The following is a 14,232-nucleotide window of genomic DNA, read 5'->3' on the forward strand; positions in this document are numbered from 1 at the left end:
GACATGAGTGTCAAGGCAGCAGCACGACTCTTGGTCATCGTCGTCCCCGTCGAAGACAGCGTGATCGTCACCGGGGGGACCTAAGCTGGTCTCGGAGTCGCCGGAGGCCTCCTCCACTGCCGGGAAGGGCTGAGCTCCATGAGGCGTTGGACATCCATTGTCGTCTGGTGCGGACGCCGTCGCTTGATCTGGATCCGCTGCTGCCATCATCCGATGGCTCAAGAATCAGGGCTCATGGCAGCCACCACCATGTAGAGGAAATCGAGAGAGAGAGAAAGAGATCCTTTTGTATCATTAGATAGATGGTGTTGTGAGAATCACGTACGTACAGGCTGGCTGGCTGGCTGACCTCCCACAGTCCACACTTGGACAAGAAAATTATCGGTAAAACAATTATTAGACATATTATATTCTTTCTTATTTTGACAATATAATTATCGATTTACTATATGTTAAGAATTCGATACTATATCCTAAAAATATTACACATAAATTTACATAGATGAGAGTTTCCAACGTTTGTCATTTGTCATTTATTAAACGTTAAAAGAGTTTAATAAATAATAATAATTATTATTATTATTAAAAATTAAAAATACCCACTTATATGGGCCCAGAAGATGCCAAATGAAGGAGTGGTGTTCCCTGTATGGAAGGAAACAGGGGGCCCCCACTCATTAAAAGGATCACATCAGCTTTATATATATGTATATATATATAGTGGTGGTTGGCACGATAACATTAAAAGGTGGTGAGTATGGAGGCAAAGCTTTTGAATGCTTCTAGAAGAAGAGGTGCCTTTCTTCTTCTAGAAGGATAGGGCGGCTGCTCACATCGGAATCCGTCAACATCGTCCCAACATTTCACACGTCCAATCGGTCTATTGCTAACCCAACACGTCAAGTTGGGTGAATTGATTGGAAAGACAAGATGCATCATTCGCACTCAATTCTATTGTTTCAAGATGCACTCACTATTATCTGACATTTAATATTTGGTTGAATATATATATATATATATATAATTATTTTTTAAAAAATAAATAGATATTATAAGAACTATTTCTGAGATTTAATATTTGGTTGAATATATATAAATGAAGAGAGTGAGATGTCTTTGTTGATTGTGAGTGGTTAGGAAAATAATATATAGAATGAAAACTATTTAAATAATATTTTTCATAATGATTGTGATTGACGTAGTAGATTTGTTCGATTAGAATTTTATTTTATTTTATTTTGATTTTTTTTGTGTGATAAACATGCGTGGAATCACATAAGAGAGTGAATATCCACATATCGATTAGATATTATTTAAAAATAATAAGATAAATTCATATAGAAAATCAATAGATTCTTTCCTTTGTTTTGTTTTTTTGCATATTCGATGTATTTCTTTCCATCTTAGATTAATTAATTATATTTGAGTCGTATAAATGTTTTTTTTTCTCATTCCATCACGATTTGAATATCATATGAAAACACATATAATATTATCGATATATACTTAATATTATTTGGATTTTTTTTTTGTTATACAAAGTAAGCTCGAGAGCAAGAATAAATGATTCTTTTTAATAAAAAGATAAGTGATGAAGGTTCGATTCGAGCCTAAATCTTATAATAAATTGTTATGATTTTTAGCAAGAATAAGTGATATTATGTCATAAAGTTTCATGGGCATATTAAAATATTATATATATATATATATATATATATATATATATATATATATATATATATATATATATATCATATGATGCCCTGCATATTTATTTTTACCTAAGGATACTTTTTACTTAAACAAAAATACCCTCACTACTTACCTAAATGACTTGATTGAAAAATTCTTAATTTTGATACTGAATTATCATAATTTTTTTAAAAAATAAGAAATAGTACTAGTCAGAAGCTCAACTTTTTTTTATTTTATATAAATAAATATGAAATATATATGTATATATGTGTGTATATATAATACATTTGAATAATATTTTTCGTTTTGATTGTGATTCATTTTTTATTTTATTTTTATATTTTATGTGATAACCATACGTTGAATATCCATGTATCGATTATACATTAATTTAAAAATAATAATATAAATCCATATAAAAATATCATAGATAACACTCATAAACATTCGAACCTAAGATATTACGATAAACTGTCAAAGATCCTTAGCTAAGTTAAATTAGATGTCCAAAATCAGTGATATTGTTTCCAAATTTTTTTTTTATCGTATGACCCTCTCCATATTTGTTTCTACCTAAGGATATATATATTTGTTTACTTAGATAAAAAAATACCCTCATTAATATTAAAAAAATTCTTAATTTGAAAATTAATTATTCTAACTTTTATAAAAAAATAATTTAATCATTTTAAAATCATGATTCTAAGATTACTGATATCAATTTTATTTTAAAAATTTATAATAATTAGTTGTCGGTTTTTTGAATAACATATGTGATAAAGTTATTTTAGTAAATGACGGAGTATATTTTCGACTATAATTGTTTTATCTTTCTTGAAAGTTTATATTGTAATTTTTTCTTTTGTGCACTAAAAATCGATAAATCTGATTTAAAAATTAGCCATCTCTATCGGTGAGTAGATTCGCGTGGGCGGCTGCGCTATTAAAGATAAAAATGAACTCTTACTTTTGAGTTCTTTCTTCGTTCACCCTTTTTCCAATCAAAGTCAAAAAGACCAAGTGATGTAACTAATGATAGTGGCTTGAGCAACTTTTTCTTTTGTCCAACTATATATTAACTCTAAAAACCATAAAGCAACTTAAAGAATTCCAAAGTTTTGATGACCAACAACATTTCCAATAACTCCAATGGGATAAGTAATACAACAACTAATTAAACTTAGACTCATTTATTTAGTGTTCATAAATTCATTTTAAGTATTCTCTCATTTTATGTCTCTATTATATTTACTATTATTAGTATAAAAATATGTTTAGTAGTATGTCCAATTGTGAGCTCGTAATTAACATTCGAGTTAGTGTCCAATCGATCGACGTTGTCGTAATCGTCATAACATTGGAGCTTTTTACTTATAAACATGGGTCTTATGAATCTTGATTTTTCAAAATCCATTTTTGTGTGATCGAATATCGATGAGATTTTATTAAGAATGTCTTTAATATAAGTTATGAACACACTTTGAGTCGTGATTTTTTATCATAACTAATTGAAGTTGATGCATGGCTTGATAAATATTGAATCATACATATAATTCTTATACTGGAAAATATTATAGTTATCAATGATATATATATATATATATATATATATATATATATAGCCCACCACAAGATACAATATTCTAATGTCATTAGTACCTCATTACGTGAGATCAAATGGCCACTCGTACACTACAAGCAATCATTCAATCAAATGGTTAGGAGAAAATATACATATATTGTGTGAAGATGCAATGCGTTAGAATTGGAGTACCAAATCGGCCTAAATGGTTGCTTATGATTCAGCCCAATTGTGATCCACCATAGAACACCACAACTTGCAACACTATCATGAAAGTGTCATCTAATATGATCCATCATCAACATGATGAATTATCTATTTATTTTACATTTTCAAAAAAAAATTCAAAAATTATTGATTCAAGAATCGAAACCGAAATCGAAACCATCGATTCGTTCTTATCTAATTTTCGGTAAACCAAGATCGATGATTCCAAAATGAAGGTCGACGAGGACGACGATCATGCTTCTCGCACTCAGGGTTACTAATGGAGCACTTAAACCCGCATTGGATCATCCACTAAGTATAATTTTATTGGTAATTCGGCACCAAAGCCTTTGGTTGGGCAATCCAAATCAAGTGAAGTGATGTATACGTATGATGTCAACATGATAACATTTTAATGGTGCCTAACGTTTCGATAAGGTGGTGTCGTATTTTACAGATCAAACATCGCCATCCAATCTTTATGGCCATCGACATCAAGCGAGCTACGTACTCGTCCCTTCTGTACAGTGACCATAGGTTGACAGAATCCACACGGAGATCACACACACAGTCGTCAGTGAGTGAGCGAGGTGGTGGTGGTGGTGGTCCTCATCACTGTTGGTGGTGGTGAGCATGCATGACTCGAGCTAAAAGTTTGGAGTTGTATGCCTATGATTGATGAGTTTGACTTTACTGCGAAACAAGTCCACATTAATGTCATTTCTGATCCATTCCAATTCCTTGGATGATCAATAAGAAGAAAAAGAAACAGTACACATATGATATATGTTCAAATGATTGAGTTGCACTCTTCACTCACTTGGGTGGCTGTGAAAGTGATGCTAACCAAACACCTCTTTAATGCTTTCTTGCTTGCTCGCTGTGTTTCAATTTTTGGTGCCTTTCCAAAGGTTAAGAAGATCATTCTTATATCTTATCCGATTATAACTAACTTACATATATGTATGAAATCTTGAGAATTTTAGGGTATACATCTCGAGTGATCGATCGCCTATCGTAAGTCTCTCACTCGAAACATTAACATATTTTCTTTTTAACCCTCAGATATAATGTGGTCAGAATAAGTTAGACATGTTTTGAATCTTTAGAGCTTCGTTGATCCAATTATAAATTTATCGATGTCGAAGGATTTCGCTCGTGTCTTATTTCCATGTTTGTGTTATAAAAGATTTATTTTTAAAACAAGAGATGATCGATAACGTTCTTTGAAATATAAATCAATCAGTTTTAAAATCAATATATTAATAGTTTAATGCTCAATCTAACGTGATTGTTGATATCTCGTCAAGTATAACGTACGTCAAACCGATCTTATTTGTTCTTGATGTAATCATAATTTTATAAATATTTATCTTCGAGACAAGTGACGAATGATAACTTCATAAAAATCAGTCGATTTTATATCATAATATAAAATAATTTGTATGCTTACATTATAATTATTTTATGCAATTGTAACTGAAATACTTGGAATTAGGTCATGAATGTTCAGACCAACCAAATCTTTGAGATCTACCGCAGACAACACTATGATCTTTGTGAAAAGAGACAACACAGTGATGTAAGAAACCTTTCATCCTTATGAATCAATGATGATGTCCTCGGTTTGACATCATCCCAGCGGTCGAGATCGTCTCCGCCAACCTCACCGACCGATCCAAGCCGTCCAATCAATCCCCCTGTGGCATGCAAACAAACCCACCTCGTTTCCCCCACGCACGTCCCTCAATTACCAAAACGCCCCCACCTGACCGCTACAGTCGCACCGTGACGGTGACGTCACTTTGAGGTCAGTTTGGGAATTGGCCGGAAAAGTCCTCCGTAAGATTATGATAATAATAATAATAATAATGATTTATTAGCTTTTAATTGTGAGGCTTAGAGATCTCAGATGAGTATAAATTTCGAAGGAATAATGGATTAAAAAAAGAAGGAAAATAATAATTAGTAATATTTTTATTTCCTTCACGCCGTGGACCACTTTATCTCTCTACGATGGTCCAAAAGATTCCCCCACCAATCACAGCACCCATCTCTGCCGTCCGATCCCTGCACGGATTACGAGGACCCCACCCACCCATTCACCTCCGTGCTCTTCGCCTCCTCGTGTCCACCGACTCCCTCCCCCCCATCCCCCCGGAGGGGCCCCCTCCGTCCTGATATCGTTTCCCCTGGTCATCGTTTCCCGTTCTCCGTTGGCGATTCTCGCAGGTACGGACCGGAGGGTACACGTACACTCCCTCGTTTCCCGCTTTTCCCGATTCCCTAACCTCTTTGGCGTTTCTGGCTGATATGGCCCGGGTGGTACACGTACGCACTCCCCCTCTCGGCTCGGCGTCGTCGCCATGTGGGTAAGGACGCCGACCGCGACCTTGTACCGAACGCATCGGACGGAACGGATCTGTCCACGGATTCGTCGGGACCGTCCATCGCGAGAACCGAGCTCGCTTCAAAGCCAGGAGAGGCACCTCCCCAAATCGGAGCTCGTCTCATCTCTTCCCCATGGTGGGGTTCCCCACGGGACGTCGCCTCCCCGGGCTCTCCGCCGTTGGATCGTAGCGTCGGCGGAGGAGGAGCTCCGATCGGACGGCGGAAATGGTGCGGGGCTTCGGATGGGCGGCGGCGTTCCCCGACGAGGTGTGGGAGCACGTGTTCTCCTTCCTCGCGGCGGACGCCGACCGGAACGCGGTGGCGCTGGTGTGCCGCGCGTGGCACCGGATCGAGCGGCGGTCGCGGCGGCGGGTCTTCGTTGGGAACTGCTACGCGGTGGCGCCCGCCGCGGCGGTGCGGCGGTTCCCGGAGGTGAGGGCGGCCGCGATCAAGGGGAAGCCCCACTTCGCGGACTTCAACCTCGTGCCCACCGACTGGGGCGGCGGGGCGGAGGCGTGGGTCGAGGCGATGGCGGAAGGGTGGCCGCATCTGGAGGAGCTGCGCCTCAAGAGGATGGTCGTCTCCGATGACTGCCTCGAGCTCATCGCCCGGTCATTCAAGAACTTCGGGGTACTGTCTCTCGTCTCCTGCGACGGTTTCAGCACCGCCGGACTTGCGGCCTTCGCTGCCAACTGCAGGTCGGACTAATTTCTCTTCTCTCTCCCTTTATTTGCTAGCTTTGGGAGTAGATTTGGTACTTTTGATGATAGAAATATTAGTAATTGCTGTGGATTTTGGATTAAAAATTAGTATTTATGTTTACATTTTGCTAAATCACGCAGAGAAAAAAAATATAGTAGTCCGAGAACTCGATTCTTGTGTTGCCTTTAGTGTTTTTCGTGGTCAAAATTTTCGATTTTGTTCTTTTATTTTTGTCCTTCTTTGGATTTAGCTTGCAAGAGCAAGGATGTCATAGTTCTTTCGGTAATCTGCTTGAGGAGATGGTCAATTATAGAAAGCAACAATGTTCCTTTGAACACAGTTTCTGCCATTTTGATTGACTGCATTAATCTTCCTTGGGAACACCGAACTGGGAGGTTTTCAGATCCATAAGATTTGGTAATGAAACGAGTCGGCGTGGACTTTAGTAGTAGTGAGTTGCTCAATTTGGAGAGCATTATTAAGGATGATGTCCCGAAAAAAAATAATAATAATTTGAAGGACAAACATTTCCTTTTCACCTTCAGATTTCTCTATGATGTGTGCTTTCTATTTACGGAAACATCCTCTTCTGGTTAAAGTAGAAAAGCAGGGATTGCTTGTGCTTGCGCATTAAACACTGACCATGAGAAAATTGTTGTCATTGTTGGTTCTGTTGGCATTTTGTTCTCTTGCCATCCTTATTCTAGTTATGTTGTGTGTTTTGTTCCTGAAACCTATTTGCTGCTTTCTTTGATCTCTTAGACTGCTTCGCTATTGCCAATAGATTTCTCTTGGCTATTTTCATCCATTTCCTCTAACTTGTTTGTTTATGAGACTGGTAAAATTTGTCTAGAGTTGGTATGTTTCCCAGATTGAGATAATGTTTAGCAAAAATAAATATTAAAAATAAGTAGGATTTCCTTTTTTAAGTTGAACTTAGCGTGAGAGCTGAATTGTCAAAGGCATTCAACAGACTGGAATATATTATACTTCATTTCAAGGCTTGCACGTTCCAGAAATATAAGTTAAGCCATGGACAAGGGATGCTTCCAATCTTACATGCATTATTGACTAGTCTGGATAATAACCTACTCAAGGCATAGAGTGTCTGATGAGGTCTGTAGACAGGCAGTCATGCGTTCTTATGCAAGGAAGTGTTTGCTCATAAAGGATCACCTGAAAGCTGAATATATTTCCAAGAAAACAGAAATGGTTAAGATGTGTTTACCATGTGACCATCTTTCAGGATGAGACAGCATCTTCTTTTTTGATCATTATTCTTGTGAATAAATGTTTTCACGTGGGCATTTTCTTCTTGCATCAATGTATTTGCTCCCTTGACCATTGAATTACAAGTCTTATTCCTCTTGAACAATTTTGATTGTCTCTCATTGATTCTACTATTAGTGGTGCGATTTCTTCTGGGTCCTTCCCCACTTCCTTTGCAATGCTAATAATCTCGTACTTTTTCTTCTTGGTTAGACTCCATTCTTCACTGCTTCTCTTGGTGACTCTAATAATCTTCTCCTTTGTCCTTCTTGGTTAGACTCTGTCCTTGCTTCTCTTGGTGATGCTCTGAATTTTCTCCTTTTTCCTTCTTAGTTATATTCCCTTTTCCCCTTCCCTTTGGCAGCCCAGTCCTTTGTTTGATTTCTCTCCCTTGTCCTTGCTTTTGCCCACATTGAGGTCATGCCTGAAATTTACCAGGTTCTGTTCATCTCATTAGGTCTTCACCAGTTCATACATCAGTGGGATTGGAGGTGGCAACATTGGTTTCCGTTGCTAGTGCGGGTGTGAACGAGCAATGAGAAGTCTGTTGTGGCAGCAGACAGCATTTGTTGTGTTCCAAAGATGAGTAGGTTACAAGTAAGAAAACAATGGTCGGCCGGTACAATTAGTTGTCATATTCCATGTTGTAGAGAGCACACAAACAGAGGTTGACTGCATAGAGATGGGAAGAAGAGAAGAGTTAAAAAGAGAGAGTCATGTGCATGACACACACAGTTTACTTGTTTGGTAGGCTTATGTTCACAAGTGAAGGTGAAAGGAGGGCTTCACTAGGAGACAAAGTACAATAACAGTCAGTGATAACCCCTACGACAAAAGTTTCTCAAGTATATTACACTCTCTCAGAAAGCCCCTGAAGGCCCAAATTTAAGATCTAGTAGAAAATAAATTGAATGCCCTGGCTCTAAGAGTTAACAGATACATGTATACATACATATACGGATTGTACAGACTGTCCCTTGTGTTTTTGCTGCTGAGTTCAGCAGATATACCTTACCTTCTGTACTTTGGAGCTGACCAAGTGAAAGAAAAACAGCACGACTTTTTTTGTGGGTGAATTATTGACATTCTCCTTTTAATGGAAAATGAAGGCTGAAAGACGGAATATTGTTTCTCATATTATTTTATACATAAACCTGCCTAGGTGTTTTTGCACTTAAAGTGGGCTGTACTTTAGGAAATTGCATGTAAAAGAGTTCTTTTTTTACTTCATCTTCTACAACCACTTCTATGTCAGATTGAGTTACTTGTTGTCATAAGTTAACCTAACATTTCTTGTTAAGGTAAAACACTACCGACGTTCATGAATTTAGCCAAATTTAATGATCAGTTTTCTTATCATCTTTCTAGTCACTAACGACCCACTTGCATTGTAGTGATAATAACGATTCTCATCTCTTGTTTCCAAGGTATCAAAACTAAGTTATTGTATATATCATCCATCCTCATGATAAAGGAACCTAATTGACTGGATTTTCTTTTTCTTGATAAATTTCTATCTTAACAGGAATCTAAGGGAGCTAGACCTGCATGAAAATGAAGTGGAGGATAATTGTCTAAATTGGATCAGCCATTTTCCAGATTCATTTACTTCTTTGGTTTCTCTCAACATTGCATGCTTGGAAGGTGATGTGAATACATCTGTTCTTGAATGTCTCATTAGCAGATGTCCGAATCTCAGAACTCTCAGACTCAACCATGCCATGCCTCTAGAAAAGCTTGTTAGTCTCCTACAGAGAGCTCCGCAGCTGGTGGACCTTGGAACTAGCAAGTTCTCGGCAGATCATCATCCAGAGCTTTTCTTCAAGCTTGAATCAACCTTTGCTGGCTTTAAACATCTGAAGAGCCTATCAGGTATTTGGGAAGCTGGTCCAGCATACCTTCCAGCAATCTATTCCGTCTGTGAGAGTCTTACATCCCTGAACCTGTGCTATGCTACCATACAGAGCCCAGAGCTCTTAAAATTAGTCAGCCGGTGCAAAAATCTGCAACGATTATGGGTATATATCCATCTTTCAGTCTCTCATATATCATGGGTAGCAACTACATCTCTTTCATATGCTAGCTCACTCATCTAATGATAGGGTCTGGCTCGTATAGCTGGCATGTCTTTTCCATTGTATTGTTCATCTTTTCTATGCTGGCATCTTTTTTCTCATCTATTGAGCACTGACAAAAGCTTCATAATGAATTTAGATTAAGCCAGTGATTGTTTTGTTTTCTTATGCTGCTTTCGTCTTTGCTATGGGAATAAATTTCATTAGCAGATGTCAGTCAGTATTTTAGGAGGAATTCTGATGGCCACCAGTAGTTTATTCGATCTCATGTTTTTGGCCATGTTAGTTGTCCCAAATATATGCTTACCAAGAAGAAACCTGTTTTGTTTAGGTGATGGACTTAATTGAGGACAATGGCCTAATTGCTGTGGCAGCATCATGCAAGCTCCTTCAAGAACTGCGAGTATTCCCTTCTGACCCATATGGTGTGGCACCACCCATCTCTCTTACAGAACATGGCCTTGTTGCGATCTCTGCGGGTTGCCTGATGCTCCACTCTGTTCTCTATTTTTGCCGGCAAATGACTAATGCTGCCCTCCTCACTATTGCTAACAACCGTCCCAATCTCACATGCTTCCGTCTATGCATCATCGAACCGCACACCCCGGATTATATTAGTCAAGAACCTTTAGATGCTGGCTTCAGTGCCATCGTTGAATCCTGCAAAGACCTCCGGCGTCTCTCCTTATCTGGTCTCCTCACTGACCGTGTGTTTAAGTCAATTGGGGCCTCGGCAAATCGTCTTGAGATGCTCTCAGTTGCTTTTGCTGGTGATAGTGATGCGGGTCTTCACTACATTCTCTCTGGTTGCAAGAACTTGCGCAAGCTGGAAATTAGGGACTGCCCATTCGGGGACAAGGCTTTGTTGGACAATGCTTCTAAACTGGAGACAATGCGATCCCTTTGGATGTCATCATGCTCTGTGACCTTGGGGGCGTGCAGACAGCTAGCACTGAAGATGCCACGACTTAACGTGGAGGTCATCGATGAGAGGAGAGGAAGGCCGTTGGAGTCGTGGCCTGATGATTTCCCCGTCGAGAAGCTCTACATCTATCGGACCGTTGCAGGTCCAAGATCAGACACTCCACCATGTGTTTGGACAGTTTAAGGTGGTGACACCCCATAGTATGGGGGTATTATGTTGTATCTTTCGGTTTGTCTTCTGCTTATTAATTTGTTTTCCATTAGTTGTGTGGTTCTTAGATTTCAGCAAGAGTTGAAGCTTTAGTTGTCAATAAGTCGTGGAACTGTATGATTTGTGGCAAGTTGTTGTAGGTCTCTAGAGGTGTTTTTTGTTTTTAGGCTTTTGTTACCTCCATGCAGTGTATTGCAACTTCACACAGAACTGCTCTTATATTCACACTTCTTCAGATTTAGTTTACCTGCTTGTGTGTTTAGGGAATAGCTAATGCAGCAGTGTAGTCAGATATCCTGTCTTGGATGTTGTTTTTTAAGGAATGTGGGGATGGTTTCTCTTTCATAATCTTCATGATGGTTTTTGCCCCCTAAACTAAAGGCAATGCTATTGGAAATGCAGATATGGTCAATTACCAGGATGTTAATCCACTGTGATCTCAGGAACATTACAAGCCCTTTAATTTCTTGGAGGACAAAATTAATTGGAATAGAAAACCTTTGGCCACTTGTCTGTTGGCAAACAACATAGGAGAGAACAAATATGGAATGGATGCTTGTAAATGCTGTAATTAGAAAGATGCTTACATATTCTGTAATTAGAAAGGGTATAAGTAATTAATTCCTATGAGTGGTATGAGAAAAAGGTAGAGAGAGATCTAAAAACGTTTTGTAGGAAATTATAAATTTAAATTTAAATACTAAATCTAATCAAGAATATAATTTTTATATATCTCATAAGATCTATATTTTTGGCCTATGCTTGTTATATTTATCAATATAAAGCTAATTATCTTTGATGCATCCCATCATTAAGTTCCATTGTAAACATCTCATATGCATGATGTCATGAAACCCAACATGTTTAGGTAAAATAAGGTTCAATTAGGATTTAATATGAAATTCCTATAAATTTCTATCATTTTATGATCCATATCCCACTCTCAAAGTCAAAAGGATTCAACTTCCTTTACCAATATGATTGCCTTAAAATGATGAAGAATGAAGCTGAATAGTAAGTAGCATGGCAATTATGTATTGGGATGGAGATGATTCATTATGCAAAGGACTTGTCTACCAAGGATTTGCTACTTCAAGAACAACAGAGGTGTACAAATACTGTGCATGCTCTCCCTCCCTCTTGAAGAGAAAGGTGCAATAATAGGATCCACCATGTCTGGAATTATGAACAGTAAAGAAGAACAAAGCTCAGAGGTCTTAGGAAGTCCAGACAAATCACCATAGAAACAGCTTTCCTCTCAAAGGATCAGACACAGACACAGAAAAAGCAAACATCATCATGCAAAGAGGGAACAAATGTCACAAGAACCCAAAACAAAGTGTAATTCTTCTCCATTAGATGAGGAAGAACAACTCTGAGCTTTTATTTCTTTCTGGCACTTGCAACCCCTAAACCATGGGAAGTAAAATAAAAAAAATATTTTTTTTTCTTTTTTCTGGCATAAATAAAGTGCATGCCTTCAAATAAATCCTCTTGGTAGTCTTCATGGAAGAGAGCATCATGACCTTCTTGTGTGGGTGATTGAACCAATTCAGTAGAAATCAGAACATGGGCATTGAAACCTGCATGGCACAAGCATTTGCTTCCCCTAAAAACCTTTGATGCTTGGTGATGATCACATTGACCTGATTAAGATATTGAAAAGCTTTGTATAATAAATGTAGTATGCTTCCTGAGTCCAGGTCAGGCAGATGCTAAGGAATTGGAATTTTCTTATCCATTCTTCACCAGAATATTTATTTTTCTGGTCCATCTGCTTCCCTAATCATCATGCTTCATATTCTCTTCTGGTGGCTACCTTCCTATTGGCACTTTCTTGTCTTTAATTGGCCACATCTTCTCAATCCTGATGACTCTTCTCTTTTCTAAAGCAATTATTCTGCTTCGAAATACTCTCTGTTCCTCACCACTTCATTCTCCTGTAATTTGAGTGCAGACTCCTGCGTGGATAAGCTTTCCTAAAAGCAGAAGATGTTGGTGGCTGCTGAGATCAGAATATATCCTGCAGCACTTCATGTGAAGAAGCTCTTTCCCTCAAGCAAGAATGGGATTCCTCTCCTCTGGCCACCGCGAAGTGATGATCCACAAGCAACACCGATTCTTCCTCTCTCTCTCTCTCTCTCTCTCTCTCTCTCTATAAATGGAAGGAGAGAGTCGAGGATTAGCTCGAGTGAGTTCCAAGTAATCACTGCAAGAACATATGGCTGACTACAGCTCCTCTGGCGGAAGGTTCGGTGGCTTCGGCAAGGAGAGGACGGGCTTCAGGTTCCAGTCCTGGAGCACCGACGATGATGGAGGGAAAACAACCAGAGAGCGGTGGGAGTCCTCCTCCTGGCTCAGCAGCCAGGAGCCCCGCCGTGACCATGTGTGCAGGCCAGTGGTCATCGGTAGCGACGGAAAAGCCTCCCCGGTGATGCTCGACTACCCTCCCCACCATCACAAGGACCATTCTGTCACCGACAACGGATGGAATAAGAGCGGCGACACCCACAGATCCGACGCGTACGAAGCCCAAGCGTTCGTCAGCAACGTCCAGACTGCAGCCAGCAACGGCAATCGACTCGGCTTCCCCGGCGGCATGTTTCAGCTCCCGAAAGCGCAGTACGGGGCTTACGACGACGACACGTACTACAAGAGCAGCAACGCGTGGAGCAGACCGGTTGCGGCAGCAGAGCCTGCCACGTTTAACACCGGCGGCTGGGGCGCACCTGCGCAGGGAAAACTCAGCAGGGCGACGAACGATATCGGCACCGCTGCGGAGTTCCTGAGGGAGTCGGCGAGGCCGGCGCCAGCTCCGGCGCCCATGGCTGGGCCTGGTTCCTGGGGCTTGCAGTCCTCACAGGCGTACCAGACAACCAAGAAAAGCTCGTCCACAACCATTGACAGCAGAGAGGCAGCCAAGAAGTACGGTGGGCAGTTCATATGGTAAGCTATATATATGCATGCATGCATGTGTGCGACCTTCAAACCTTCTACGAAGTAGATTTGGTGTGTGGAGATAATAAACTCCCAAAGCTCTAGTGATGCATGGCAATTAGCCATACTATTATGTGTGATGTTAAGCTTCTACTTGTACTACTCTTTATGTTTACTGTTATCTATTATGATAACGTGATCAGACTTTCTAGTGATACGTATACCTTTAAATTGCGTTT

General features: G+C 39.5%; 2 protein-coding genes across 2 annotated transcripts; both read left to right on the plus strand.

Moving 5' to 3' along the window:
• Positions 1–5,900: 5,900 nt before the first annotated feature.
• LOC135674699 (transport inhibitor response 1-like protein Os05g0150500) lies at positions 5,901–11,302 on the plus strand. The gene is made up of 3 exons (XM_065184789.1): positions 5,901–6,573; positions 9,372–9,864; positions 10,253–11,302. Exons 1-3 carry the CDS (start codon positions 6,101–6,103, stop codon positions 11,027–11,029), a joined length of 1,743 nt encoding a protein of 580 aa, XP_065040861.1. The 5' UTR covers positions 5,901–6,100; the 3' UTR covers positions 11,030–11,302.
• A 1,671-nt stretch (positions 11,303–12,973) lies between these two features.
• On the plus strand, positions 12,974–14,210 carry LOC135674701 (uncharacterized). The gene has a single exon (XM_065184793.1). The coding sequence runs from the start codon at positions 13,278–13,280 to the stop codon at positions 14,004–14,006; it is 729 nt and encodes a 242-aa protein (XP_065040865.1). The 5' UTR covers positions 12,974–13,277; the 3' UTR covers positions 14,007–14,210.
• Positions 14,211–14,232: the final 22 nt, after the last annotated feature.

This window comes from Musa acuminata, chromosome BXJ1-5, assembly GCF_036884655.1.
Source record: "Musa acuminata AAA Group cultivar baxijiao chromosome BXJ1-5, Cavendish_Baxijiao_AAA, whole genome shotgun sequence".
NCBI classification, from domain to species: domain Eukaryota; kingdom Viridiplantae; phylum Streptophyta; class Magnoliopsida; order Zingiberales; family Musaceae; genus Musa; species Musa acuminata.

Excerpts from the sequence above, each read along its gene's own strand:
- LOC135674701 (XM_065184793.1), top strand. The coding sequence starts at position 13,278 with ATGGCTGACTACAGCTCCTCTGGCGGAAGGTTCGGTGGCTTCGGCAAG.
- LOC135674699 (XM_065184789.1), top strand. The coding sequence starts at position 6,101 with ATGGTGCGGGGCTTCGGATGGGCGGCGGCGTTCCCCGACGAGGTGTGG. Across the intron at positions 6,574-9,371 it reads GCCTTCGCTGCCAACTGCAG|GAATCTAAGGGAGCTAGACC; the intron begins GTCGGACTAATT and ends CTATCTTAACAG. Across the intron at positions 9,865-10,252 it reads AAAATCTGCAACGATTATGG|GTGATGGACTTAATTGAGGA; the intron begins GTATATATCCAT and ends TGTTTTGTTTAG.